Genomic DNA, 3,546 nt, shown 5'->3' on the forward strand with positions numbered 1-3,546 from the left:
GGAATTATTATTTTATTATTTATTTATTTTCATTATCAAAATTATTTGTGGCCTTTTCATATATACAAATTTTATATAAATACTGGATTGTAATTTGTTCAAAACATTAAGGATATAATTGGAAATCATACTAGTGGTCTGGCATTGGTTACCAGCATCAAATATGATGGGTTCGTGAACATCCTATCAAAACTTAAGTGGTATTCACCTAATACTAGAATTCTACGATGGATAGAAATCTAGTATCCTTCGTTATAAATAGGTGGTCGTCCCCCCATCTCTACACAGATTATTCTATTATTAATATAGAGGTTTCCATCACCAAAAGTGTAAGCAGAGTTGGGGTAATGCACATATTCTTCACTGATAAAGATCAACGTATTCTCCGCGAATAATCGAAAAAACGAATCCAGGTATTTTACAATTATTACTTTTCGATTTCGATTATTATATTGTTTGTTCAAGATCAAATCCTAGATCCATGTCTATTATGTTTACAGTATTTTTCCAAACAATTCTAATTTACCACTACTTGTCCCCAATACTCCTATTTGTGGTGGTAGTTGGCATCCTTGTTGTCAAGCTGTCACCGTCTCTTACTCCTTCCACTTCAATACCATTACGAGTGATACCCATCTCGGCCTCGGTGGTCATCGCCGCTGCCTCCCTAAATTTCTTGTAAATATCACTCTTGTAAAATTCTCTTGTTCTCCAAACTAACACTAGTGAAATCAAACCCCCAAAGAGCGTCGCCGCTGTAATTATAATGAAAGATAGTCTGAAACACTGAACACCATTACATGTCAAATCCTTGCCCTTTAACCTCGTGAGGCCCGATGCTACCATTTGCTTTGTAGCCTCTTTGTCATAAAGATGCCCCGCGACACACACGTTGAGTATATAAGACCCAATTGGGCTTCCCACAGAACCAAAATTGTACAAAGTGGAGTAATATTTGAGACCAAAGATATCAGATATGATCGCAAATAGTAGAGGCCATTGGGCTCCAAAACAGAACCCAATGATCACCGAGGCAATATAGACAGAGCCAGGGAAGGCGAATGCGATGAGAAGATGACCGACACAAGAAAACATAAGGACGAATGTAAGCATAAGAGGACGAGGGAATTTGTATTTTGTTAAGAAGATTTCGGAGGTGAATCCCGAAACAACTCGACCGAGATAGTTCCATATGCTTACAAGTGACACAAAGGTGCTTATACCGCGAGTTGAGTAGCCCAACGATGAGCCTATCTGACCCAAATTGTCAATAGCCGTTAATGTTCCACCGACACCGCAAATTGTAGCTACGAAGAGAATCAACATGTCGACACTCACGAGCGCTTGTAATATAGTGTAGTCATCACCTCTGTTTAGTGGCTTGAACATAATAGTCAAGCAATTTCCTTGTTTGTGTGAATTTGATGACTCTGTCATCATTGGTGGTGGCGGTGGCAGTGGAGGTGGTGGTGGTGGCAACGTCGATGTGGGTTGTGATTCGACCTTTTCGACTTGTATTTTAACTTGGGAAGGATTGTTTAAGGCTTGTTTGTTAGCCTTCCAGAGATTAATTTCTTCTATAACGACTACGACAAGTGGGGAGAAGAGCAATAAGAGCACAACAGCAGAGCTCCCACGAAACTTAGATCGGGAAAAACCAAGTGTTTTCTGTATTATAATTATAACCATGAGAAACCCAGCCAAAGCAAGTGAAATATAGAGGAATTTATAGAACACCTTGAGTTCATTCGCTTGTCGAACAACCGTCATAATCCTTATAGAATGAACAGATAACAAACATATAATAGCAGGAAGAGAAGCTATTAGAAGAAGTACACGCTTTGGATCATCTCCATATAAGGCATGGTAAAATTGTGTGATAATTGCACCACTTAGTCCCACAATGCCCTTTAGTAGGCCTAATACGACACCTCGGCTCTCGGGGAAGTTCTTGACACATGTGACAAGCGAACCCGTGTTAGAGAAAGACTGAGAATTAGCACCGATGCATATGTACATGCACATGTGCCATACATGTGGTCGAGCAATATGGCCTGTTACCGCAAGCCATATCATGAAGTAGCCCGCAAAGTTCATAGCTGCACCGATCGATAACACCACCCATGGTGGTGTCACCTCATTGATTAGACCCGATAGGATCCCAACGTTTGCACCTAAGTCTTTGAAAAAGCTTAACAAATTGAGCGTGGTTTGATCGTACCCCAAAGATGACTTGAGGTCATTGGAGTAGATACTGAAGATGTACGTGGCTCCGGCCGCGGACATGATTAGGAATGATGCAAATACCATGAACCATCGGCCTCGGTACACCTGCCTTGCTAGGCGGCACACCTCTCCATTACCACCCATCTCTCCCACCACCATCTCTCTACACCTCTATTTAACAAAACTACAACAGTGAAGGTGTTTTTTTGGATTTATGAGGAACTTCACACTACATAAAAACTACTGAGATTTGTGTGGAAAGGATGAGTCGTATATAGAGATCAGATAGTTGACTTGATAGGTGGCTTCTAGGAAAGAATGGGAGGGTATCTAAGACGAGATAAGGCAAGTCAAGCAAAGTATGGAAAAATAAGATTTCCTTCATTATGATATGGATTTGATTAAGTTTATTATTTTTCATAATTTATTAACGTAAGTTGCTCTAGCCATATCTGTTTCGTTAAATTGGGGTAACTTACCAAAAAGGAAAAGCTTGTATACCACACAATAAAGATTTGTAAACTTAAGGTTCTGTTTGGTTTCACATGGAAAATGTGCAAGAAAATATTTTTCCTTACAAATGCAATTTTCAAATGTATGATTGTGCATTTTTCCTGATTTTTTATTTTTTATTTTCAGACCTAACTATTTTCCATCCCACCCATTCGGGAAAATGATTCTCCCCATACCCACAACTTTCCTAAGGTCATTAATTCTCTCGTGATTTCTCCACCAATTCTCTTTCTAACATGCATTTTTCAAGTGCAATCAAATGGTGAAATTCATTTTTTCAAATAATTGACTTTTCCATGACCATGCACAGATGTATGGGGATGTGCAGTCGTGTATCCCGAGGCATCAAGTCTTTGGTTCTGGCACACCCCACGTCAAGTGAGTATGCTACGTGGGGGAGTCAGATTATCACGACTCATAATTAAAACAGAGAGTTGCTATCAACACTCCAATTTCTAATATTATTTATCACACTCCAATTAAAGATTGAAACATAATTTTCAAACATTACAAAGGTTTGGCGTTATAACACTTAGTTCAAAAAAATTCAGTAGTTATTTACAATTATGATTAGACTTATATAAAATCCTAAACCATAAAATAAAAATCTAGAAAAATAAATAAATAAATCTCTATTGGCAGTCCAACTTTTACTAATTCTTAATCATTCACTTATTTTCTTTTATTTGGAATTGGGTGTAATAAGTAAAAGTTGGGGTTCCAATAGCATCTCTCTTAAAATACCATTCTGTATTGCCTCTGCACCAGGATTTTAAACTGATAGTGTCTCTCCTTTTTCATTCTTAA

General features: G+C 38.3%; 1 protein-coding gene across 1 annotated transcript; it reads right to left on the reverse strand.

The window, feature by feature from the left end:
• Positions 1-502: 502 nt before the first annotated feature.
• On the reverse strand, positions 503-2,590 carry LOC147399742 (protein NUCLEAR FUSION DEFECTIVE 4-like). The gene has a single exon (XM_086445211.1). The coding sequence runs from the start codon at positions 2,383-2,385 to the stop codon at positions 529-531; it is 1,857 nt and encodes a 618-aa protein (XP_086301337.1). The 5' UTR covers positions 2,386-2,590; the 3' UTR covers positions 503-528.
• Between the last annotated feature and the right edge of the window lie 956 nt (positions 2,591-3,546).

This window comes from Akebia trifoliata, chromosome 6 (assembly GCF_017979445.1).
Source record: "Akebia trifoliata isolate Shusen 1 chromosome 6, ASM1797944v1, whole genome shotgun sequence".
Lineage (NCBI taxonomy): Eukaryota > Viridiplantae > Streptophyta > Magnoliopsida > Ranunculales > Lardizabalaceae > Akebia > Akebia trifoliata.